Source organism: Salmo salar, chromosome ssa22 (assembly GCF_905237065.1).
Source record: "Salmo salar chromosome ssa22, Ssal_v3.1, whole genome shotgun sequence".
Lineage (NCBI taxonomy): Eukaryota > Metazoa > Chordata > Actinopteri > Salmoniformes > Salmonidae > Salmo > Salmo salar.
Window position 1 is genome coordinate 32,288,002 of NC_059463.1, and position 25,799 is coordinate 32,313,800.

The 25,799-nt window shown below is 42.1% G+C and overlaps 1 protein-coding gene across 3 annotated transcripts in view; it reads right to left on the bottom strand.

Annotated features, from left to right (window-relative positions):
• Positions 1 to 11,540: 11,540 nt before the first annotated feature.
• LOC106583165 (inositol 1,4,5-trisphosphate receptor type 1) overlaps positions 11,541 to 25,799 on the bottom strand; it is a 190,689-nt gene continuing 176,430 nt past the window's right edge. For all 3 annotated transcript variants that reach the window (XM_045705741.1, XM_045705740.1, XM_045705739.1), the window contains 3 exons: positions 15,333 to 15,493; positions 13,773 to 13,934; positions 11,541 to 12,757 (listed from right to left, as the gene is read on the bottom strand). In XM_045705741.1, coding sequence (XP_045561697.1) covers positions 12,671 to 12,757; positions 13,773 to 13,934; positions 15,333 to 15,493 — 410 coding nt within the window. In that variant the 3' untranslated portion in view covers positions 11,541 to 12,670. The remainder of the gene's footprint in view (positions 12,758 to 13,772; positions 13,935 to 15,332; positions 15,494 to 25,799) is intronic.

Genomic DNA, 25,799 nt, shown 5'->3' on the forward strand with positions numbered 1-25,799 from the left:
ATTCAACACCATATTCCCCTCCAAGCTCATCACCAAGCTCAGGACCCTGGGACTGAATACCTCCCTCAGCAACTGGATCCTGAACTTCTTGACGGGCCACCCCCAAGCAGTGAGGGTAGGCAACAAAGTGTCTGCTTAGTCCCCTCCTGTACTCCCTGTTCACCCACAACTGCGGCGCTGCGCACGACTCAAACACCATTATCAAGTTTGCTGAAGACACAACAGTGGTAAGACTAATCACCAACGATGATGAGGCAGCCTATAGGGAGGAGGTCAGGGACTTGGCAGGGTGGTGCCAGGACAACAACCCCTCCATCAATGTCAGCAAGACAAAGGAACTGATCGTGGGCTGAGCTCCCTGCCGTCTGTTGTTTACGAGGCATGTGACAAATAACATTTGATTTGATCAGTTTCAATATGTCATAAACCTAGCATGAAGGTTTAGCTGTGCGGGCTAATATAGTCAACATGTTTGCCTTGGGGTAAGTCTACTCTAAACGGTGCCTGAGGAAGGCCTGCAGTATCAAGGACCCCACACACTGCAGCCACGAGCGATTCACTCCCTTACTGTAGGGCAGACGGTTTCAGAGCATGAGGTCCGATACCAACAGGCTCAGAGACAGTTTCTATCTACAAGCCATCAGACTGCTGAACACTTGAAATGGACTGACCACCTGCTCTGATTCTCTGCACTTTATTACACATGACACACACCAGACACACACACACACAACAACTTCCACTACTAGACTCTTATGACTGCTAAATACCGCACATTTTAAACACTTGCTACCCAATCCCCCTTTCCCAAAACATGTGTACAGTGAGGGAAAAAAGTATTTGATCCCCTGCTGATTTTGTACGTTTGCCCACTGACAAAGAAATGATCAGTCTATAATTTTAATGGTAGGTTTATTTGAACAGTGAGAGACAGGATAACAACAAAAAAATCCAGAAAAACGTATGTCAAAAATGTTAAAAAATGATTTGCATTTTAATGAGGGAAATAAGTATTTGACCCCTCTGCAAAACATGACTTAGTACTTGGTGGCAAAACCCTTGTTGGCAATCACAGAGGTCAGACGTTTCTTGTAGTTGGCCACCAGATTTGCACACATCTCAGGAGGGATTTTGTCCCACTCCTCTTTGCAGATCTTCTCCAAGTCATTAAGGTTTCGAGGCTGACGTTTGGCAACTCGAACCTTCAGCTCCCTCCACAGATTTTCTATGAGATTAAGGTCTGGAGACTGGCTAGGTCACTCCAGGACCTTAATGTGCTTCTTCTTGAGCCACTCCTTTGTTGCCTTGGCCATGTGTTTTGGGTCATTGTCATGCTAGAATACCCATCCACGACCCATTTTCAATGCCCTGGCTGAGGGAAGGAGGTTCTCACCCAAGATTTGACGGTGCATGGCCCCGTCCATCGTCCCTTTGATGCGGTGAAGTTGTCCTGTCCCCTTAGCAGAAAAACACCCCCAAAGCATAATGTTTCCACCTCCATGTTTGACGGTGGGGATGGTGTTATTGGGGTCATAGGCAGCATTCCTCCTCCTCTAAACACGGCGAGTTGAGTTAATGCCAAAGAGCTCCATTTTGGTCTCAACTGACCACAACACTTTCACCCAGTTGTCCTCTGAATCATTCAGATGTTAATTGGCAAACTTCAGACGGGCATGTATATGTGCTTTCTTGAGCAGGGGGACCTTGCGGGCGCTGCAGGATTTCAGTCCTTCACGGCGTAGTGTGTTACCAATTGTTTTCTTGGTGACTATGGTCCCAGCTGCCTTGAGATCATTGACAAGATCCTCCCGTGTAGTTCTTGGCTGATTCCTCACCGTTCTCATGATCATTGCAACTCCACGAGGTGAGATCTTGCATGGAGCCCCAGGCCAAGGGAGATTGACAGTTCTTTTGTGTTTCTTCCATTTGCGAATAATCGCACCAACTGTTGTCACCTTCTCACCAAGCTGCTTGGCGATGGTCTTGTAGCCCATTCCAGCCTTGTGTAGGTCTACAATCTTGTCCCTGACATCCTTGGAGAGCTCTTTGGTCTTGGCCATGGTGGAGAGTTTGGAATCTGATTGATTGCTTCTGTGGACAGGTGTCTTTTATACAGGTAACAAGCTGAGATTAGGAGCACTCCCTTTAAGAGTATAAAAGACACCTGGGAGCCAGAAATCTTTCTGATTGAGAGGGGGTCAAATACTTATTTCCCTCGTTAAAATGCAAATCAATTTATAACATTTTTGACAAGCGTTTTTCTGGATTTTTTTGTTGTTATTCTGTCTCTCACTGTTCAAATAAACCTACCATTAAAATTATAGACTGATCATTTCTTTGTCAGTGGGCAAACGTACAAAATCAGCAGGGGATCAAATACTTTTTTCCCTCACTGTAAATATATTAATGTAGAAGTGTTTAGAAACACATTCTATTCTTATTTACAATAAAAGTGACTCCAAAATGACACAATACAGTCATTTTGTAAAAAGTAAGTACACCCCCTGGAAAAGTAAGTACATCCCCTGGAAAAGTAAGTACACCCCCTGGAAAAGTAAGTACACCCCCTGGAAAGTGGTCTTTTATTTTATATTGATTTAGACACATGGATATTTGAGCGAAATTCCACCACATTCATTGATAAAGGTAACCCAATTTAACAAATCACACAAAAAACATACTTTGAAAATGTTATGCAATTAAAATGAACAAAAATGCCCTTTTCTATGGGGAAAAGGTTAGTACACCCCTACCTTTATCACATACAATTGCTAAAATTAGAATCAAGTGCACCAAAACAGGTGCAAATGATTTTGAAAATCATTAGAGAGAAACTCAGAGAGAGTGTCCAGCCTTCCATACAGATTAGAAACTGGTTTGGTCCTAACCATATGGGTGTGTGGTAACACATCATGCCAAGATCAAAAGACCTACCTGAGGCCCTCAGAATAAATATTATTGATGCCCATGAGTCTGGGAGGGGTTACAAATCCATTTCCTAGAAATTGGAAGTACGTCATTCCACTGTCTGACGGCTCATCTATAAATGAAGAAAATTCCAGACCATTGGCAATCTACCTAGGACAGGTCATCCCACCAAATTCAGCCCAAGAGCTGACCAAAATATGCTCATAGAAGTCTCTAAGAACCCTAGGGTAACATCAAGGGATCTACAGGCCTCTCTTGCCACAATCAATGTATAAGTGCATGAGTTAACTGTCTGAAAGAGACTGCACAAACTTGGCCTACATGGGAGGTCAGGAAGGAAGAAGCCTCTGCTCTCAAAAAATAATTTCAAGACCCAACTGACGTTTGCCAGACAACACCTGGGGGAAGACCAAAACTACTGGAACAATGTGCTCTGTACAGATGAGTCAATGGTGGAGTTGTTTGGCCGCAATGCCAGACGCCATGTTTGGTGAAAACGGAACACTGCCTTTGAACAGAAGAACCTCATACCAACCGTAAAGCATGGAGGCGGTGGCATTATGGTTTGGGGCTGCTTTGCTGCCTCAGGGCCTGGCCAACTTGCCATCATTGAGTCAACCATGAATTCTATATTGTACCAGATCATTCTTGAGGAGAATGTGAGGTCATCTGTCAAAATGCTGAACCAAACATGGATCTTGCAACAGGACAATGATCCAAAACACACAAGCAAAGCTACAACAGAATGGCTCAAAAAGAAGAAATAGAGGGTTATGGAATGGCCGAGTAAAGACCAGATCTCAATCCTGTCGAAATGCTGTGGGGGTCTTGAAGAGGGCCGTGCATGCAAAAAAGCCCTCAAACATGACACAGTTGAAGCAGTACTGTAAAGAAGATGGGGAACAAATTCCTCCCAGTCGATGTAAGAGACTGACAGACAGTTACAAGAAATGGCTACATTAAATTTCATCTAAAGGAGGCAACACAAGCTGAAGCTAGGGGTGTACTTATCTTTTCCGCACTATGAAATTGCATTTGTTGATTTTTGATTAATAAATGATTGCAAAGTATAATCTTTTAGTGTCATTTGTTAAATTAGGTTACCTTTATCTGTCAATAGTGTTGAAGTGAAGATTACATATCCATCTGTCAACAAAAAAAAAGTCAACTTTACAGGGTTTTTTCCACATGACTGTACATTATTTACCATTAATTTCTTTTGGGCATAAAACGCACAAAATAACCTGAAACACAACCAAAACAAACAGCAAATGCATCCAAAAAATGTGTTGTCACAAGTTTGATGTAATCATTGCGTGCTATGAATATGGGACCAAATAACAAACATTTTACTACATTAACGCAAGTGAATTTGTCCCAATACTTTTGGTCTCTTAAAATGGGAGGATTATGTACAAAAAGTGCTGTAATTTCTAAATGGTTCACCCTATACTGATAAAAATGCCCTCTAATTAAACTTGATAGTCTGCACTTTAACCTCATAGTCATTGTATCATTTCAAATCCAAAGTGCTTGAGTACAGAGCCAAAACAACAAAACATTTGGAACTGTCCCAATGCTTTTGAAGCTCACTGTAAATGCATATTTGTCTCTGTTTCAGCACCAACTTGTAGATTTAAAAATACTCTGAGTTTGTAGATTATTTAGGTCGATTTAATTATTAGGTCATACAATTAAAATTTGGAATAATGTCACAGATATTTATAGCCTACTTCACTGTGGAAAAGGGGTGGCAATAAATGTCATGTTGATAAGATTTTCAGTTTGCTTCCATGACTGGTTTCACATTAGTCTCCAGGGATCGAAAGGAAAAATCACCTAAAACAATTGCTATGTGTATTTACAATACTATTCTTCAAGTGGATTATTAATCTACCTAGCTCTTATCAATACCCATTATCAATTTATAAATTACAGTGCATGGAGAATGCTCTTATGTCTATCAGAAAAAAAGAAAATGTATGCTTTTTCCACTTGGAACTGGCAGGTTTGCTCAACGTTATTCATGATTCCCTCATGGGTAAAGGTGGTGGAATTAAGTAAATATCAGAATACACCGCCACCCTGAATGAATAGCGGGTGAATAGCATGCTATTCTCGTGCTTAAATTCAAGGTCAGAATAGGCATAGAGAGAAAGATGCATAAAAAGGGAATTACGTTCCATTTACTCATGCTTAACTCCGGTCAGAATTCCCCCCTTTGGGCTCAATTCTGATTTAGGAAATTAGGCCTTTCTTACACAGTAGTTGGTATTCAGATTCAGATTGACCCTATGAAGGTACGTTGCAGGTGTGGTTCCCTTGCGCGCACCGAATAAATGTAATTCAACAGCTGAAAACTGTTCCACTTGCTGGAGAACAGATTTTCTTTTGGAGTTTTCTTTCAAATGGGTTTTCAATACATTAATCTTAAACCAGCCCTTTAAATACAGTGTACTTTCAATTAGAATTTTGTCAACAGACTAGAATACATAAAGAGTACAGGTTCAGAAAATAGGGATCAATGAAAGAAAACCATCTAAATATATCCATATTCTTCTCTGGTTCAGCACCAACTGGTAGATTTAAAAATACTTTGATCTTGTAGATTATTAAGCCACACTTTAAGGTTATGAAAGTACGTATTTATTTTTATTTAACATTTAACTAGTCAAGTCAGTTAAGAACACATGCTTATTTACAATGACGGCCTACGTGTATAAATCATTAAAAAAAGGTTTGGAGATCCTTTACGCATTAAATATATTGATTCATCAAAAATACAGTAGTTTGAGACATTCAGAAAGTTGCCACATTCAGTTCTTTACCCAATGGTAATGTTGGAAGATTAGTGTACATAGAATAATAATAAGGAGAATAGTATACAATAGTAGGCTTATACCCTTGTCCATTTCATACACTAACCACGGCCAAGTAGTGCACCATGAGTCAGGTCTGTTATTGTTTGGTTTGCGCTCTGCTCCATAACGATTTAATTAGCCTAAACCCTTTTTTTTTATATATATATACACTGAACAAAAATAAATGCGACAACTTCTTTTTTTTTTACTGAGTTACAGTTCATATAAGGAAATCAGTCAATTAAAATAAATGCATTAGGCCCTAATCTATGGATTTCACATGACTGGGTATAGGCCCTCCCACTTGGGAGCCAGGCCCAACCACTGGGGAGCCAAGTCCAGCCAATAAGAATTTGTTCTTCCCCTCACAAAAGGGCTTTATTACAGACAAACACTCCTCAGTTCCATCAGCTTTCCGGGTGGCTGGTCTCAGATGATCCCACAGGTGAAGAAGCCGGATGTCAAGGTCCTTGGCTGGCATGGTTTCACATGGTCTACGGTTGTGAGGCTGGTTTGATGTACTGACAAATTCTCTAAAACAATGTTGGAGGTGGCTTAGGGTAGAGAAATGAACATTAAATGCTCTGGCAACACCTCTGTTGGACATTCCTGCAGTCAACATGCCAATTGCACACTCCCTCATACTTGAGACATCTGTGGCATTGTGTTGTGTGACAAAACGGCACATTTTAGAGTGGCCTTTAATTGTCCCCAGCACAAGGCACACCTGTGTAATGATCATGATGTTTAAGACATTTGAGAGTACCCATCCCTGCAAGTTAAAAGGCTGTACAATTTAAATTCTGCATAATGGCATAGGATTTCATAAACTTTACTGTGGGATGGTTTTCTATGTTAATATGCTTCAGTTTGCTTCCATATGACTGGTTTCACATATCTCCAGCGATTATAAAGGTAAAATATATCTAAAAAAAGTGTCATTTATATTTACAATTCCCTTAGCCAAACAGACTACTCATTTATCTAGCTGTTATCAATAGCTATTTCAAGTTGTAAATTACAGTGCATGGGGAATGGTGTTATTTCTATCTGAAAAAAATTCAGTAGATGCTTTTTTCACTTGGAACTGCTTATTCATGGTTTTCTCATGCGTACAGATGGTAGCATTATTATGGCATTAAGTCAAGGTCAGAATATGGCATCTGTACCCAGCTCTATTTATTCAATCTCCACCCAAAACGAATAGCACGCTGTTGTCATGCTTAAGTTCAAGGTCAGAATACACATAGAGAGTAAAGTGCATAAAAAGGGAATTATGTTACATTTATGCGCGCTTAACTCGGGTTGGAATCGGGGCCTTAGAGAATAGCAACTGATAATGCTTTGGGGATGTTTGTCTGAATGGGGTAAGAGGACACTCACCTGACAACAGGTGCTGTGGTAACAGAACACTTACCTAATGACTGGTCCAGGTGCCATGGCGATGGCACGTACCTGACTGACCACAAGAACTATGTTACCTTATAATGGGGACACCCATTAATACCCCTTTGAACTCTACAGGTTATGTTCCATCCTGCGAAAAAGGAGATCCTCATGTTTCAAGCCTTTTCCCCCCCTCATCTGTATTCATTTATTGATCTTTTTTCAATTGTTATAATGGGACTGTGTGAGAGCCTCGAGAGGAGATTTCACACTGTCTGGTGGCATTCCCCTGCTTCCTGTATGTCAGACGACTCATTCAGCTCCAGCTGCAGTGGGCAGCACCCTGCATGAATGGCACTACTCTAGTCATAAGTGGAAAACCAGTTACGTGCATCACATGATACACATTTAACAGCATACATCATTCTGGCCCATGGCTGTGTGTGACGCCTCATTAACTTCTAAATCTAATTATACAAGCTTCATCCTAATGTATCTTTCATCTATTAAAAGCTGATGTATGGCCTATAGTATGTCATCGAAAATGCTTACGTTAGAGGGGTTTTCCCATACATGTCATCTGACCAAGGCAAACTCTGGGACCTAGTTATAGGATATAGGGCCCAGAGTTTTCCCTGGTTAGATCAAGTGTTCAGGAAAAACTCCTGACCTATAAAGTTAAAAAAAGTAAATGGACCATATTGATCCTGGGGACACACCAATCATTCGATTCTGATATACTGATTCTGTGTATACCATATCACAAGTATTCTCTCTGTGGTGTTACAACCCATACAGATGGAAAAATCACCCCCTGACTGTCTAACACATCTTTAAAAAATAGACTTTTAAAGAATGGAATGTAAATTTCAGACAGCATGTTTTATATAGTAGTATCAAAGGTTTGAAAGAAACTTTGATCAAACAGCACTCCAAATCTTTTATATTAGTACTCTGTGGATTTTTTTACATAAACACTGCAATCAAACCAGGACACCTCTCTTCACGGAAGGCCCTTCTCCAAACAAAGTGATAAGTAAACTTAATTCATTCATGTGCTACAAGCAATAATAACATAATAATAATCAGTGCTGAAAGATTAGATAGCAGAAATGGATGTAAATATAAGATTGTCAGAATGTAATTCAGAGCCATCATATCAAAACAAGGTTCTCACTTAGGTGTTTAGTGTGCTCCCAATGAATGACATAAGCAATACCAAAGCAATACCAATGTGTTGACTTCTTCAGTGTGACTCCTTATCTTTTCTCCTTCTACACCATCCCTCATAATGCTCACAAGAACCATCTACAGGGGACATACACAGTACAAACAGGCAAATATGCTACAGGAACCTTGGGATATGACCTCACAAATATGACCTCAAACAGTAACCGTATGTCCTCATTCTAAAAGCTTCCTGGGAATGATCAGATACCTTCAAATTGGAATATAAGAAAATAAACGTATACAATGTCTTCGGATGGTATTCAGACCCCTCGACTTTTTCCACATTGTTACATTAATTACATTTTTTAAAAATCCTCAAATCTACACACAATACTCCATAATGACAAAGTGAAAACTGTTTATTTTAGCAAATGTATCAAACATAAAAAACAAAAATACCTTAATTAGATAAGTTATCAGCCTCTTTACTATGAGACTCGAAATTGAGCTCAGGTGAACCCTGTTTCCAATGATCATCCTTGAGATGTTTCTACAACTTGGAGTCCACCTGTGGTAAATTCAATTGATTGGACATGATTTGAAAGGCACACACCTGTCTATATAAAGGTCCCACAGTTGACAGTGCATGTCAGAGCAAAAACCAAGCCATGAGGTCGAAGGAACTGTCCATAGAGCTCAGAGACAGGATTGTGTCGAGGCACAGATCTGGGGAAGGGTACGAAAAGATTTCTGCAGCATTGAAGGTCCCGAAGAACACAGTGGTCTCCATCATTCTTAAAAGGATGAAGTTTGGACCCACAAATACTCTTCCTAGAGCTGGCCACCTGGCCAAACTGTGCAATCGGGGAGAAGGGACTTGGTCAGGGAGGTGACCAAGAACCCGATGGTCACTCTGACAGAGCTCTAGAGTTCCTCTGTGGAGATGGGAGAAACTTCCAGAAGGACAACCATCTCTGCAGCACCTAACCAATCAGGTTTTATGGTAGAGTGGCCAGACGGAAGCCACTCCTCAGTAAAAGGCATGACAGCCCGCTTGGAGTTTGCCGAAAGGTACCGAAAGACTCTCAGACCATGAGAAACAAGATTCTCTGGTCTGATGAAACCAAAATTGAACTCTTTGGCCTGAATGCCAAGTGTCACGCTTGGAAGAAACCTGGCACCATCCCTACGGTGAAGCAGGGATGGTGTGGGGATGTTTTTCAGCTGCAGGGACTGGCAGACTAGTCAGGATCGAGGCAAAGATGAACAGAGCAAAGTACAGAGAGAGATCCTTGATGAAAACCTGCTCCAGAGCGCTCAGGACCTCAGACTGGGGTTAAGGTTCACCTTCCAACAGGACAATGACCATAAGCACACAGCCAAGACAATGCAGGAGTTGCTTCGGAACAAGTCTCTGTGTGTCCTTGACTGGCGCAGCAAGAGCCAGGACTTGAACCCCATCAAACATCTCTGGAGAGACCTGAAAATAGCTGTGGAGCAATGCTCCCCATCCAACCTGCCAGAGTTTGAGAGGATCTGCAGAGAAGAATGGAAGAAACTCCCCAAATACAGGTGTGCCAAGCTTGTAGCGTCATACCCAAGAAGACTCGAGGCTGTAATTGCTGCCAAAGGTGCTTCAACAAAGTACTGAGTAAAAGGGTCTGAATACTTATGTAAATGTGATATTTCAGTTTTTATATTTGGAATAAATTTGGGAATTTTTTTGGGGCGGTTTGTCATTATTGGGGTATTGTGTGTAGATGAGGGGAAAAAAACAAGTTATTCCATTTTAGAATAAGGCTGTAACGTAACAAAATGTGGAAAAGGTCAAAGGGTTTGAATACTTTCCCAATGCACAGTATAGTATGGTTAATATGCACACAAACTCATGTGTTTGAAAAACAACATTGCTGGCTTTAGCATGATACCCATGCTGTGCATATGAACATTTGGGTTGAGTTTCTTTTGACAAAAATACTGTATATATTGTCTCATTTGTAGATTGGTCAAAAAATCTTGAAAGAAGTCTTAAAAAGGTGGTCACAATTCTATTTGGCCATTGAAATACAGCGACTTAAGTGTTCAGACATCGACTTCTTCCCCATTTTGTTGTGTTACAGACAGACTTTAAATTGAGATTTTTTTGTCACTGGCCTACATACAATACCCCATAATATCAAAGGGGAATTATGTTTTCAATTTTTTTTTTTTTTACAAATTAATAAATGAAAAGCTGAAATGTCTTGAGTCAATAAGTATTCAACCCCTTTGTTATGGCAAGTCTAAATAACTTCAGGAGTAAACATGTGCTTAACAAGTTGCATGGACTCACTGAGTGCAATAATAGTGTTTAACATGATTTTTGAATGACTACCTCATCTCTGTACCCCACACATATAATTATGGTGAAGGTCCCTCTGTCAAGCAGTGAATTTCAAACACAGATTCAACCACAAAGACCCGTGAGTTTTTTCTAATCCCTCGCAAAGAAGGGCACCTATTGGTAGATGGGTACACATTTTTTAAAAGCAGACATTGAATATGCATTTGAGCATGGTGAAGTTATTAATTACACTTTGGATGGTCTATCAATACACCCAGTCACTACAAAGGTACAGCCGTCCTTTCTAACTCAGTTGCCAGAGAGGAAGGAAACCACTCAGGGATTTCACCATCAGGCCAATGGTGACTTTAAAACAGTTACAGAGTTTAATGGCTGTGATAGGAGAAAACTGAGGATGGATCAACAAAGTGTAGTTACTCTACAATACTAACCTAATTGACACAGTGAAAATAAGGAAGCCTGTACAGAATATAAATATTCAAAAACATGCATCCTGTTTGCAACAAGGCACTAAAGTAATACTGCAAAGAAAACTGACAAAGCAATTCACTTTTTGTCCTGAATACAAGTTATGTTTGGGGAAAATCCAATACAACACATTACTGAGTACCACTCTCCATATTTTCAAGCATAGTCGTGGCTGCATCACGTTATGGGTATGCTTGTAATCGTTAAGGATTGGGGAGTTTTTCAGGATAAAAAAATGAATGGAATGGAGCTAAGCACAGGCAAAATCCTAAAGGAAAACCTGGTTCAGTCTGCTTTCTACCAGACAAATCTACACTGGAGTTGCTTACCAAAAAGGCAAGACCTGAGCATGGTTGTCTATCAATTATCAACAACCAATTTGATAGAGCTTGATATTTATTTTACAAGAATAACGGGCAAATGTTGCACAATCCAGGTGTTGAAATCTCTTAAGAGACTTACCCATAAAGACTTACAGCTGTCAGCGCTGCCAAAGGAGCTTCAACAAAGTATTGACTCAGGACTGTGAATACTTATGTAAATGAGATATTTCTGTATTTCATTTTCAATAAATTTGCTAAAATGTCTAATATCATGTTCACTTTGTCATAATGGGATATTGTGTGCAGATGGGTAAGAAAAACAAAAACAATCCATTTAGATTTCACTATTCATACCGCTTGACTTATTCCAAAATGTGGAATAATTTAAGGGGTATGAATACTTTCTGAAGGCACTGTATATAAATAAAATAAAATAAAATAACAAACCCATCTAAAAAAACTCATACCATCTCCCTCAGACATTATGTACAGATGAAACATCTTTGTGGTTGCATATCGTAAAGTATTCTTATTGCACCTCGTACAAAAATAAGATATTAAATACTGTTTGCCAGGTTACAAATATAAAAAAAGAGGAAAGTGTCCTTCAACACAACAGTGTCCCATGTGTCTCAAGAGTCTTGTGTTGCAATTGGCTGAGACTTCAAGTTCACCAAATACATCAAGACCAAATGTGTGAGTAGAACCTCTGTCACCCATTCAAAGTGGTAAGGAAGATGGACAAGGCATTAAGGGTAGTAAGACAACCTAAACTTACATGACTGGTTCCTTCTTTTCAAGTCCAGGGGCACTTTGTGCACACTCCATACACTCCTCATCCACCCACTCAAACTCATGTGCACAGTACATAGACACACTCACGTACACTACATGCATATGCCCCATCTCCTAATGTGCACTAGTTTCATAAACACTAAGTGTTCTTTAAGGCATTCTACACACAAATCCCTTCATACTGTACATACTCACTCTCTAAAGCCCATGAGTCAGGCACACTACTACTGTACATACACACTTTGGCATACTCCAGTACACTTCATTAACTGTCAGAAGAAGGCACTGTAATGTCAGGCTCTCCTTCATGTGAGTGGTCCTGGGTTAGGGTCCTGGGTTAGGGTCCTGGGTTAGGGTCCTCGGTGGAGGAGGTGGTACCCACTCCATGGTCCTCCTCAGGCTGGCTGCTGGGGATTGACGTTCATGTGAGGGGGGTGGCCCAGGAGTCCAATCCTCTGCTTTTGTTTCCTCTGCTCTGTCATCTACCGAAAGGGGGAAGAGTGTTGATCTCAACCTCAAATAAACACATAGTACACACCCAATAACAAACACATGGAGAAGGGCACAAAAATCTGCACACCTACTGATAAATGCACTGAGAGACACACCCAGAGAAACCCAAGTTTCCTGTGGCGAGCTTTGACATAGACCATTGTTGACCCTGTGAACTCATGAACTGCCAGCCCCTTCCTCCTCACACAGCCCAGCTGCCGCATATTTCTCAACAAATCTGTGAACCCACCCTGGGCCCACCCCACCCATCACAGCCAACCCCAACCCCACAAACCTGTCTCCACAACCACTCAACAGCCCAGAGCAGTGAGAGAATCTGACATACCTTCTGCTCAATTCAAAATGACCCTTAGCTCCTACTCATAGGCACTTGTAAATATAAAAGGATTGGATCAGTTTAAAGGGTACGAAGAAAGATTTTTCTCTCCAAAGTAACAACAGTGTGGTCAAAGTCTTAGTAGCTTAGTTTTAGTCATGGTCTGGTTACCTATACCTCCAAAAAAATAAAAAATAAAAACAAAATAATATATATATATATATATATATATATATATATATTTATTTTTAAACATTTAGTCTAGAAAAAAATATATATCTTCGGGACAACCCACAATGAACTATTGTCAACTTCATATGGAGAACTTACAGAGTTCGTATGTTAACTCGAGCTGGCTAATGTTAGCCACTAGCCATGCTAGCATGTAATTACATTCCAGAACGAGTGTTGGCGGTGATGAGCTACAATCCATCAATCACTTCAGTTTCAGCACCGGCTGGCTCTTGTTGCCTTCTTGCCTCGGGCTCAGTAAGCAAGAGTAAATCGCTCCATCTTGCCTTCGAATAGGCTTGGTGGAATTTCTCCCATATTGCTTTTCACCAATCCAATCATCTCAGAACTACATGAGCACCATGCCAATTAGCTGTTGGGAGCCAAGGTGTGATTTGACAGACATCTGTCTGTGTGTCTGTGCAGATGAGACTCACCTGCTCCTTGAGCTCCGTGAGCTGTCCAGACAGATTGCATACCAGCCTCATGGCTGACTCCAGCTTCTCTTGCAGGTTTCTGATCTCGTTCTGCTCGCCTTCCGCGTCACTGCTCACCAGCGACATCGCACGCATCCGCGGGAACCAGTCCAGATTGTGCTCCTGTAAAATAAGATAAAATAAATGTCTCTTAATTGACTTGCGTAGGTAAACAAAGGAAAAATAGATAGAAACATACAGACATCCAATGGCTTTGAGGAGGGGGTGATGGATATCAAAGAAAACGATCAGCAAAGAAAGGAAGACTCAGAACACTGCAAGTGATTTATGCCCCAAAGTGTGTTTATTTGCATTGAAACATAAGAAAAAGTCCGGGGATTGTTAGCGTTGCAATCCTCCGTTGTATTTGTGTTACTAGGATACTAAGACTATTTCGAAGATAAATACACAACACGGAGGACGAGAGGTCAATAGAGGACTAAAAGTCAAATGATCAATGGAAAGTGTTTTTTCTGTAATAGTGGATTAATGATCAATAAGACATGGGAGGAATTTCAGTCTGGAACTCATAGCTACAAAGCAAGTTCTCATTGGCCCAAATTGTTTATACATTGAACCTGAAAAAGGATACTTGTTATTTAGCCATTGGCCCAGTTTTATTGCAAGGAATTCCAATTGGTCAACCACAGGCTAGGTCTGGGTTATAAATTACATCCTGTCCCTTTGTTCTGTGGAGAGAATCACGAAGGAGAGATTCACTGAGGACAGGGGAGAATGAACATCTACCTCTCAGCATAACATCTATGATTTGTCCTCTTTGAATAAACTTATTTTTCTCCCCCTGATTTTCTTTGGGGTCTGTGTTATTGAAGAGTAACATCAACTGCTAACATCACCAAACTGCACAGACCAGTATGATGACATGATTGCTACCAAACTAACAAGGCTAAACAGCAAAAATGAAGACTCTTTAAGAGCTGACTCTCCTGGCATCTCAGGTTTATCATAGTTGAATACAAAAATGAAACCCATTCCCTTTTCTAGTGCTATCATTGTGCCTCGTATCACAGCTTAATCTGTTTTAGGGTTAGACAACAGTTCATGTATAAGTCTTGCCCCTCTGCCTTTCTGTTTGTCTCATCCAGTGAGATCACAGGGTGTGTATCATCCAGTGCGTTTGTCATTCAGTCGGTCAGTGACATTCAGTGTTTACATGCTATCTCTGTCAGTTGAGGGTGGAAGGGCAAATATCTACGTTGGAGGTGTGTGTGCGCTCGTGTCACATTCTCCTCTCTGACTCAATACACACAACATACACACAGGCAGTGAAGGTCAGCAGCTAGTTAAGGGATTTACCAGAACACACAAACAGCAACTCTATGGCCCTACATGCACCCTGCAAACCTCAGTCTACCCCCCAGGACAGGATCTAGTGTACCCTATGCACTCATGTCAGTGGGTAATGGGGACGGCCTGGGCTTATGCTGTATCACATTACATATTAGACATTGTGGTCTGACATGGGAAATGTTACCAGCTCAGGCCTGGTGTGTGTGTCACCTTGATCATCTCAGCGACGTAGCTCTCGGGGCCGGTGTACTCTGTGGAGTCCTTCACCTTCACCAGCACTATGAAGAACAGGTAGTGCCACATGTTGTGCTCCTCCTTGATGTGCTCCTCAAACGTCACCGTCTTGTTGTCAAACTTGTCTCTCTCCAGACCTGTGAGGAAACAAAATGCGTGCACACACACACACACACACACACACACACACACTAGAGATCGTAAATCACTTCACGGAGGGTAAGCCGTTGTCGACCTAAGAAATAAGGAAAATGCAACTTCCTGACAGCAGAGGAGCACTTTTGACCCTGTGATATGGCGTGGGGTTTAATGAGCATCTGGCAGAAGCATTTGACGATTCCTGTAAAAAGTCCATCTTTCAGTCTAATGACTAAACAACATTAGGCTTCCTGGATAAACTGGCCAACTTCCCGGAATCTCCAAAATATAAGAATTGCCATGTGAATTTGGGAAATGTAGAGAAAGTGTGGGAATTTTGGATTTTATCCATCTAGGCAAGGGGTGTCAAATACATTTTGGCCCGCAGGTCGCGTTCGGTCTTCACCGAGGTCCAGAGGGCCGCACTTACATTTTTTTTATATTTCCCTGTAGGGATGGGCATTTGACATTTTTACTGTTCCAGTACTCGCATAATTTCCCCCCCGAAATACTCAGATAAAAAAATAATATCTATATTTTTAGGACAAAACAAAATGTGTGTGCATTTATCTATATGCCAACAGTGCACAACAATGCCCAATTTATCATAACCATTACAGATAACGAATCCTAATTGACCCATATATACTCAGCCAATAAAAATAAAAAAGTTCCATTTAAGACTCATTTATTGAAAGTGTTTTATCAACTGGTTATGTTATACCGTGGAACACAATCTTCAAAAAGGTAGTAAGCTTGCTTGTTGAAGCTTAAGGCTGTGCAATGGCATAGGCTTTTTTGTTAATTTAACAGACAAGATGCTATTATTTCCTGAGCCCTTATCACAGTCAAGACCAGTGGTGTGTATTCATGGATGCCAAGGGAAGCCAGGTATCCCAAAAAAATGTACCAAGAAAAAAACTAAATCATTTATCTTTCGTCTCAGGGTGTTTCATAATTTTCTTTCAATTCGCAAGAGGCTGAATGTATTGCAACGGAGAAAGCATTCAAGCGAGAGAAACATCTCCCCGCTGTCTCTGTATGTGTAAGGCCATTTATCTGATGCTGTCTGGTCCAAAAGAGTATAACATTGTTTCTGCCCCTAGCATTGAATGCAACAGAAGTCAGCGAGCATTTGGCCTTCCTTGATAAAAAGTAAATAAAATAATAGCCAATCAGCGTTGAGCTAAACTGAGGGAACTCAACTGTGAATGGCCCTGGCGCCCCCCAAAAAAGTGTCAAGCGAAGCCAGTTTGGATTTGGCTCCACTCCGATCACATAGCATCGAGAGCATACCTCATTGACAGAAACTCGTTGAGCATCTTGTTGTGTTGCTGTCCTCCGGTGGCTGGCTAGCTAGCTAGCCAGCCACCGATAGCTAGCTAAAATTAGTCCTTTCCTAAACTAGCCATGGATAGAGATTTGGACCTGTGGTTTTACATAATTCTCTGTACTGGCCAATTATAACGGCGATTCTGATCCAACCATAAATTCATACAGTTTGCCCCTGGCCTGAGAAGATGGAGGTTCAATATGTAGCTAGATGGAGAAGTTAGAAGGCTAATGTTAACTAGCTAACGCTGCCCATGAAAGGAAGTTAGGTTAGCAAGCATGTATTTTAGCCAGGTAGAGTAGAAAACAAAAAATAAAAGTGTTTACTTGTATGACAGAGTGATATACCATTTCATCAACATGAAAGAGAGGAGAATGGCATTGGCGTTTCTCTACAAGTTGGGTGAGTGAACGCACAGCTACTGGTCAAGACACACCTATTTTATAGTAAAATAATGATGTAATATAACAGAATAAAAGAGAATAGTGTGAAGTGATGCGCATCTCGCATATGGAACAGTTATTCTAAAAGTGTGATCATTTGAAACAGGGCTCAATTTGGGTTACAAACCAGAATCTGTCTTTTCTATATACAGATGTTCCATTTAGTTTATTCTGCCTGTTTTTTGGAATTTTCTATATGGATTAACAATTTCCCATTGAACACTGCATGGGGATGAATTATGGCCACACCATCTGTTTGGTGAGTAGGCCTAGACTTAATGATTCTGATGAAAATATGCTCTGTCTTTATCAAACTAATGTTTTTGCATATTTTCAGTGTGGAACCTGTCTATGCTTAGGGGGGTTATTAGCCTAGACTAACCAATTCTAAATGGCACTAGCAGTTCGCAAAGTAGGATTGTCACTAGTTACCACAGCCATAAAGTCTTAAACCCCACCTATTTCTACAAATTCTCTTATCTGATTTTAAACCGAAGCCGTAACCCTAACCATACTGCTAACCTTATTCCTAACCTTGAATTAAGACCAAAAAGCAAATTTTGGTTTAAATACATTTTTAAGATATAAACCGCTTTGACTTTGTGGCAGCTAGTGTCAAAAGCCTAAACTGAAATTAGACAGGACACAATTTTTCCAAAACTACAGCTCGTTGTTGGAATACATGTTTCTGTACTTAAGTCAACCAGTCCATTTTGAATTTGTGAAAAAAGTGTTGTCATTTGGCAAGGAATGTAGCTTGTGTTTCCCATCAGTTAGATACGTTGGATTATTTATGTTTTAGTTTACTAGGCAAGTCAGTTAAGAACAAATTCTTATTTTCAATGACGGCCTAGGAACAGTGGGTTAACTGCCTTGTTCAGGGGCAGAACTACAGATTTGAACCTTGTCAGCTCGGGGATTCGATCTTGCAACCTTTCGGTTACTAGTCCAACGCTCTAACCACTAGGCTACCCTGCAGCCCCAATGAATGGATTAAATAAAACATTTCCTCATCAATCTACACATAAAACCCTATAATGACAAAGCAAAAACAGGTTTTTAGTAATTGTTGCAAATATATTAAAAATAAAAAACAGAAATACCTTATTTACATAAGTATCCAGACACTCGATATTGAGCTCAGGTGTATCCTCTTTCCATTGATCATCCTTGAGATGTTTCTACAATTGGATTGGAGTCCACCTGTGGTAAATTCAATTGATTGGAAATGATTTGGAAAGGCACACACCTGTCTATATAAGGTCCCACAGTTGACAGTGCATGTCAGAGCAAAAACCAAGCCATGGGGTCAAAGGAATTGTCCGTAGAGCTCCGAGACAGAATTGTGTCGAGGCACAGGTCTGGGGAAGGGTCCCAAAACATTTCTGCAGCATTAAAGGTCCCCAAGAACACGGTGACCTCCATCAATTCGTAAATGGAAGAAGTATTCACTACCAAAGGTGCTTCAACAAAGTACTGAGTAAAGGGTCTGAATACTTATGTAAATGTGATATCGTTTTTTTATTTTTTTAAAAATGTGCAAAAATGTCTAAAAATCTGTTTTTGCCTTGTCATCAAATCAAATGTTATTGGTCACATACACATGGTTAGCAGATGCGAAATGCTTGTTGTAGTGAAATGCTTGTGCTTCTAGTTCCGACAGAGAGTGCAGTAATATCTATATAGTGTATATAAACTACATCCGGCGCCGACAGATGGCCGCCTCGCTTTGCGTTCTTAAGAAACTATGCAGTATTTTGTTTTTTTTATGTATTATTTCTAACACTGTTACCCCAGGAAATCTTAAGTCTCATTACATAGAGCCGGAGGAACTATTGGATATAAGAGCAACGTCAACTTACCAACATTACGACCAGGAATACGACTTTCCCGAAGCGGATCCTCTGTTTGGTCCACCACCCAGGACAATGGATTTAATCCCAGTAGCCGACCCAAAACAACGGCGCCGCAGAAGGGGCAGACGGAGCGGTCTTCTGGTCAAGCTCCATAGACGGGCACATCGCCCACCGCTCTCGAGTATACTACTAGCCAACGTCTAGTCTCTTGACATCAAGGTAGACAAAATCCGAGCAAGCGTTGCCTTCCAGAGAGACAGAGATTGTAACATTCTCTGTTTCACAGAAACATGACTCACTCGGGATACACTATCAGAGTCGGTACAGCCACCTTGTTTCTTCAAGCATCGCGCCGACAGAAATCAACATCTCTCTGGTAAGAAGAAGGGCGGGGGTGTATGCCTTATGATTAACGAGTCGTGGTGTTATCATAACAACATACAGTAACTCAAGTCCTTTTGTTCACCTGACCTAGAATTCCTTACAATCAAATGCTGACTGAATTCTCTTTGATTATAATCAGACGTGTACATTATAATCAGACGTGTACATTTTTGCGTGCATCCCCCCCAAGCAGACACCTCGACGGCCCTGAAAGAACTTCAATGGACTCTATGTAAACTGGAAAACGCATATCTTGAGGCTGCATTTATTGCAGCTGGGAATCTTAAAAAGGCTAATCTGAAAACAAGGCTCCCAAAATCTTATCAGCATATCGAATGCGCGACCCGGGCTGGGAAAATTCTGGATCATTGTTACTCTAACTTCCGCAACGCATACAAAGCCATCCCTCGCCCTCCTTTCGGCAAATCTGACCACGACTCCATTTTGTTGCTCCCAGCCTATAGACAGAAACTAAAACAGGAAACGCCCATGCTCAGGTCTGTTCAACGCTGGTCCGACCAATCTGATTCCACGCTTCAAGATTGCTTTGATCACGTGGACTGGGATATGTTCTGGATAGCGTCGAACAAAAACATTGATGTATACGCTGATTCGGTGAGCGAGTTTATTAGCAAGTGCATCAGTGATGTTGTACCAACAGCGACTATTAAAACCTTCCCCAACCAGAAACCGTGGATTGATGGCAGAGCATTTGCGCAAAACTGAAAGCGCGAACCACTGCTTTTAATCAGGGCACAAGGCGACCGGAAACATGACCAAATACAAACAGAGTAGCTATTCCCTCCGCAAGGCAATCAAACAAGCTAAGCGTCAGTATAGAGACAAAGTACAGTCACAATTCAACGGCTCAGACACGAGAGGAATGTGGCAGGGTCTATAGTCAATCACGGACTACAAAAAGAAAACCAGCCCTGTCGCAGACCCCGATGTCTTGCTCCCAGACAAACTAAACAACTTCTTTGCTTGCTTTGAGGACATTACAGTGCCACCGACACGGCCCGCTACCAAAACCTGCGGACTCTCCTTCACCGCAGCCAACATGAAAAAAACATTTAAACGTGTTAACCTTCGCAAGGCTACCCGCCCAGACGGTATCCCTAGCCGCGCCCTCAGAGCATGCGCAGACCAGCTGGCTGGTGTGTTTACAGACATATTCAATCAATCCATCACAGACAAACTTAAATGGTCCATCCACACAGACAGCGTGGTGAAGAAGGCGCAACTGCGCCTCTTCAACCTCAGGAGGCTGAAGAAATTTGGCTTGTCACCAAAAACACTCAAAAACTTTTACAGATGCACAATCGAGAGCATCCTGTCGGGCTGTATCACCGCCTGGTACAGCAACTGCTCCGCCCACAACCACAAGGCTCTCCAGAGGGTAGTGAGGTCTGCACAACGCATAACCGGGGGCAAACCACCTGCCCTCCAGGACACCTACACCACGTCCCAGGAAGGCCAAAAAGATCATCATGGACAACAACCACCCGAGCCACTGTCTTCACCCCGCTATCATCCAGAAGACGAGGTCAGTACAGGTGCATCAAAGCTGGGACCGAGAGACTGAAAAACAGCTTCTATCTCAAGGCCATCAGACTGTTAAACAGCCATCACTAACATTGAGTCGCTGCTGCCAACACACTGACTCAAATCTCTAGCCACATGAATAATAAAAAATTGGATGTAATAAATATATCACTAGTCACTTTAAACAATGCCACTTTAAATATGTTTACATACCCTACATTACTCATCTCATATGTATATACTGTACTCTATACCATCTACTGCATCCTGCCTATGCCGTTCGGCCATCACCCATCCATATATTTATATGTACATATTCTTATTAATTCCTTTACACTTGTGTGTATAGGGTAGTTGTTGTGAAATTGTTAGATTACTTGTTAGATATTACTGCAAAGTCAGAACTAGAAGCACAAGCATTTCGCTACACTCGCATTAACATCTGCTAACCATATGTATGTGACCAAGAAAATTTGATTTGATTTAACAAGTAATCTAACAATTCCACAACTACCTTATACACACTCACATCAACAACATTATCCCAGAAACAGGTAGGTTGAGAGCTTCAAGTTCCTTGGTGTCCACATCACCAATAAACTAACATGGTCCAAGCACACCAAGACAGTCGTGAAGAGGGCACGACAAAACCTATTCCCCCTCAGGAGACTGAAAAGATTTGGCATGGGTCCTTAGATCCTCAAAAGGTTCTATAGCTGCAACATCGAGAGCATCCTGACTGGTTGCATCACTGCCTGGTATGGCAACTGTTCGGCCTCCAACAGCAAGGCACTACAGAGGGTAGTGCGAACGGCCCAGTACATCACTAGGGCCAAGCTTCCTGCCATCCAGGATCTCTATACCAGGCGGTGTCAGAGGAAGGCCCTAAAAATTGTCAAAGACTCCAGCCACCCTAGTCATAGACTGTTCTCTCTGCTACCGCACGGCAAGCGGTACCGGAGTGCCAAGTCTAGATCCAAGAGGATTCTAAACAGCTTCTACCCCAGAGCCATAAGACTCCTGAACACCTAATCAAATGGCTACCCGGACTATTAGCATTTCCCCCCCCTTTTACACCGCTGGTACTCTGTTGTTATCATCTATGCATAGTCACTTTAATAACTCTATCTACATGTACATATTACCTCAACTTACCGGTGCCCCCGCACATTGACTCTGTACCTGTACCCCCTCTGTATATAGTCTCACTATTGTTATTTTGCTGCTGCTCTTGAATTATTTGTTACTTTATTTCGTATTTTTTTTAAACTGCATTGTTGGTTAGGGGCTCGTAAGTAAGCATTTCACTGTAAGGTCTACACCTGTTGTTTCGGCGCATGTGACTAATACAATTTGATTTGATTTGAAATGTAAAGGGATGGAATAAGAATATGTAGATATTAATATATGGATGAGTGATGGCCGAGCGGCATAGACAAGATGCAATAGATGGTATAAAACACAGTATATACATATGAGATGAGTAATGTAAGATATGTAAACATTATTAAAGTGGCATTATTTAAAGTGACTAATGATACATTTATTGAAGTAGCCAATGATTTGAGTCTGTATGTAGGCAGCAGCCTCTCTGTGTTAGTGATGGCTGTTTAACAGTCTGATGGCCTTGAGACAGAAGCTGTTTTTCAGTCTCTCGGTCCCAGCTTTGATGCACCTGTACTGACCTCGCCTTCTGGATGGTAGCGGGGTGAACAGGCCGTGGCTCAGTTGGTTGTTGTCCTTCATGATTTTTTTGGCCTTCTTGTGAGATCGGGTGCTGTAGGTGTTCTGGAGGGCAGGTAGTTTGCTCCCGGTGATGCGTTGTGCAGACCGCATCACCCCCTGGAGAAGCTTGCGGTTGATGGCGGTGCAGTTGCCGTTTCAGGCGGTGATACAGCCTGACAGGATGCTCTCAATTGTGCATCTGTAAAAGTATGAGGGTTTTAGGTGACAAGACAAATTTCTTCAGCCTCCACTACTGTTTGTGTGGGTGGACCATTTCAGTTTGTCCGTGATGTGTACGCCCAGGAACTTTAAACTTTCCACCTTCTCCACTACTGTCCCGTCGATGTGGATAGGGGGGTGCTCCCTCTGCTGTTCTCTGAAGTCCACGATCATCTCCTTTGTTTTGTTGACTTAAGTGAGAGGTTGTTTTCCTGACACCACACTGAATGCCCTGTAGGCTCGTCGTTGTTCGTAATCAAGCCCACTACAGTTGTATCGTCTGCAAACTTGATGACTGAGTTTGAGGCGTGCATGGCCACGCAGTCATGGGTGAACAGGGAGTACAGGAGGGGGCTGAGCACACACCCTTGTGGGGCCCCAGTGTTGAGGATCAGCAAAGTGGAGATGCTGTTTCCTACCTTCACCACCTGGGGGCGGCCCGTCAGAAAGTCCAGGACCCAATTGCACAGGGTGGGGTTGAGACCCAGGCCTTAAGCTTAATGATGAGCTTGGAGGGTACTATGGTGTTGAATACTGAGCTGTAGTCAATGAAAAGCATTCTTACATAGGTATTCCTCTTGTCCAGATGGGATAGGGCAGTGTGCAGTGTGATGGCATTGGCATCATCTGTGGACCTGTTGGGGCGGTATGCAAACTGAAGTGGGTCTAGGGTGGCAGGTAAGGTGGAGGTGATATGATCCTTGATTAGTCTTTCAAACCACTTCATGATGACAGAAGTGAGTGATACAGGGCAATAGTCATTTAGTTCAGGTATCTTTACCTTCTTTGGTACAGGAACAATGGTGGCCATCTTGAAGCATGTGGGGACAGCAGACTGGGATAGAGAGTGATTGAATGTCTGTAAACACACCAGCCAGCTGGTCTGCGCATGCTCTGAGGACGCGGCTAGGGACGCCATCTGGGCCAGCAGCCTTGCGACGGTTAACAAGTTTCTTTTTGTAGTCCGTAATTGCCTGTAGACCCTGCCACATAGGTCTCGTATCTGAGCCTTTGAATTGCGACTCCACTTTGTCCCTATACCGACATTTCACTTGTTTGATTGCCTTGCGGAGAGAATATCTACACTGTTTATTTTTGGCCATATTCCCCGACATCTTTCCATGGTTGAATGCGGTGGTTCGCGCTTTCAGTTTTGCGCGAATGCCGCCATCTAGCCACGGTTTCTGGTTAGGGTAGGTTTTCATAGTCAGTCACAGTGGGTACAACATCTCCAAGGCACTTCCTTATAAACTCACTCACCGAGTCAGCGTATAAATCAATGTTATTCTCTGAGGCTTCCCGGAACATTTCCCAGTCCACGTGATCAAAACAATCTTGAAGCGTGGATTCTGATTGGTCAGACCAGTGTTGAATGGTTCTAGTTATGGGTACATCCTTTTTGAGTTTCTGCCTATGGGACGGTAGGGGCAAGATAGAGTTGTGGTCGGATTTGCCGAAGGGAGGGCCTTGTATGCATCGCGGAAGCTAGAGTAGCAGTGGTCCAGTGTATTGCCCGGGTGGGTGCTACAGTTAATGTGCTGGTAGAATATAGGTGGCCTTGTTCTCAAATTAACTTTGTTAAAATCCCCAGCTACACAATGAATGTAGCCTCAGGATATATGGTTTCCAGTTTACATAGAGTCCAGTGAAGTTCCTTGAGGGCCATCAAGGTACCTGCATGGGGGGATATACTGTTGTGGCCAACATTTTTGAGAATGACACAAATATAAATTTTCACAAAGTCTGCTCAGTTTGTATGATGGCCATTTGCATATACTCCAGAATGTTATGAAGAGTGATCAGATGAATTGCAATTAATTGCAAAGTACCTCTTTGCCATGCAAATGAACTGAACCCCCAAAAAACATTTCCACTGCATTTCAGCCCTGCCACAAAAGGACCAGCTGACATCATGTCAGTGATTCTCTCGTTAACACATGTGAGTGTTGACGAGGACAAGGCTGCAGATCACTCTGTCATGCTGATTAAGTTCGAATAACAAACTGGAAGCTTCAAAAGGAGTGTGGTGCTTGGAATCATTGTTCTTCCTCTGTCAAACATGGTTACCTGCAAGGAGACACGTGCCGTCATTATTGCTTTGCACAAAAAGGGCTTCACAAGCAAGGATATTGCTGCCAGTAAGATTGCACCTAAATCAACCATTTATCGGATCATCAAGAACTTCAAGGAGCGCGGTTCAATTGTTGTGAAGAAGGCTTCAGGGCGCCCAAGAAAGTCCAGCAAGCGCCAGGACCGTCTCCTAAAGTTGATTCAGCTGCAGGATCGGGGCACCACTAGTACAGAGCTTGCTCAGGAATGGCAGCAGGCAGGTGTGAGTGCATCTGCACGCACAGTGAGGCAAAGACTTTTGGAGGATGGCCTGGTGTCAAGAAGGGCAGCAAAGATGCCACTTATCTCCAGGAAAAACATCAGGGACAGACTGATATTCTGCAAAAGGTACAGGGATTGGACTGCTGAGGACTGGGGTAAAGTCATTTTCTCTGATGAATCCCCTTCCCGATTGTTTGGGGCATCCGGAAAAAAGCTTGTCCGGAGAAGACAAGGTGAGCGCTACCATCAGTCCTGTGTCATGCCAACAGTAAAGGATCCTGAGACCATTCATGTGTGGGGTTGCTTCTCAGCCAAGGGAGTGGGCTCACTCACAATTTTGCCTAAGAACACAGCCATTAATAAAGAATGGTACCAACACATCCTCCGAGAGCAATTTCTCCCACCCATCCAGGAACAGTTTGGTGACGAACAATGCCTTTTCCAGCACCTTGCCAAAAGGACAAACAAA